Here is a 1,535-nt window from a genome sequence, read left to right on the forward strand (position 1 = left end):
CTGGGTGCCCCTCCTAGACCCTTGAGTGCCCCCCGTGGACCCCTGAGTGCCCCCCCAGACCCCCGTGGACCCTGCAGACCCCTGGGTGCCCCTCCTAGACCCCTGAGTGCCCCCTCCAGACCCCTGGGTGACTCTGCGGACCCCTGGGTGCCCCTCCTCGACCCCTGAGTGCCCGCCGTGGACCCCTGAGTGCCTCCCCCAGACCCCTGGGTGCCCCCGGACCCCTGGGTGCCCCTCCTAGTCCCCTGAGTGCCCCCCCAGACCCCTGGGTGCCCCCGGACCCCTGTGCCACCCCCCCCCCCCGACCCCTCTCTTAAAGCGACAGGGTACGAGGCTTCCGGGGGTCGCGCACGCGTGGGGGCCCCCCCCTCCCCAACCGACCCCCTTCTCCCCTTTCCGCAGCCCCCCCCCCGATGCCGCCGCCGTGCCGGCCCCCCTCCCCGCTGCGCTGCGCCCAGGCGCTGAGCTGCTGCCTGGCCTTCAGCACGGCGGCAGCCGCCGGCCCGTGGCTACCGGGCGAAGGAGACGGTTGCGTGGCTACCTGGGCCCTGGCCTTCGGCCTCACCCTCCTCCTCCTCCTCGCCGAAATCTTCAACCGCTCGCCCGGCCGCCGCGACCTCCCCCTCGTCCACGCCGCCGCCGCCGCCGTCTCTTGCCTCGGCGTGGCCGTGATCTGGTCGGTGGGACATTTAGGGGACGCGGCGCGGGACACCGGGCGACCCCGAGCCCTCCGAGCCGCCGCCGCCGCCGGCTCCTGTTTGGCCGCCGTGGCTTACGCCGCCGAGGTCGTCCGCGACCGAGCCAAACCCGGCGAAACCGCCCCGTACCTGGCGACGCCGTCGGGGTTGTTAAAAGTAGCCGAAACCTTCCTCTCCCTCTTCCTCCTCTGCCTGGCGGCCGAGCAGGGAGCAGGATCGGGCCCCGAGGCTTGGAAGTGGTGTTTGGGGATTTATTGCCTCTTTTTCGCTCTGGGGGTGCTGGTGGTCGGGGGGTGCTTGGGGGGCTGGGGGTGGTGCGGGTGGGGACGGGACCCGGCGGGGACCAGGCGGGCGTTGGGGGTCTACGCGGCGGCGGGGGCGGCGGCGTACGCCGTCGCCGTCGTGCTGTGGCCGTTGTACGGGTTTCGGGAAGAGATGGGGGGGACGGCGCACCGGCCGGCGAGCTGCGGCCCCTCCTGCCCCTGGGACCGGCGGGTGCTGGTGGCTTTGCTCAGCGCCATCAACCTGGTGGCCTACGGCGTCGACCTGGTGCAGACGGGGCGGCTGGTGCTGCTGAGGGCCTGAGCGCCAGGATCGGGCCCTTAGCGGGGGTCCTGGGTCCCCCCCCGGGGCAGGATCGGGCCCTTAGGGGGGACCTGGATCCACCTCGGGGCAGGATCGGGCCCTTAGGGGGATCCTGCACCCCTCCGCGGGGCAGGATCGGGCCCTTCGGGGGGTCCTGGGTCCCCCCCCGGGGCAGGATCGGGCCCTTAGGGGGGTCCTGGGTCCACCTCGGGGCAGGATCGGGCCCTTAGGGGGTCCTGGGTCCCCCCCCGG

At 73.9% G+C, this 1,535-nt stretch overlaps 1 protein-coding gene across 1 annotated transcript; it reads left to right on the plus strand.

Annotated features, from left to right (window-relative positions):
• Positions 1-413: 413 nt before the first annotated feature.
• Positions 414-1,283, plus strand: LOC309416087 (myeloid-associated differentiation marker homolog; the record flags this gene model as incomplete). Its single annotated transcript, XM_082015665.1, has 1 exon — positions 414-1,283. The coding sequence occupies one exon, from the start codon at positions 414-416 to the stop codon at positions 1,281-1,283; it is 870 nt and encodes a 289-aa protein (XP_081871791.1).
• Positions 1,284-1,535: the final 252 nt, after the last annotated feature.

This window comes from Phaethon aethereus (assembly GCF_964289735.1).
Source record: "Phaethon aethereus genome assembly, contig: HAP1_SCAFFOLD_591, whole genome shotgun sequence".
NCBI classification, from domain to species: domain Eukaryota; kingdom Metazoa; phylum Chordata; class Aves; order Phaethontiformes; family Phaethontidae; genus Phaethon; species Phaethon aethereus.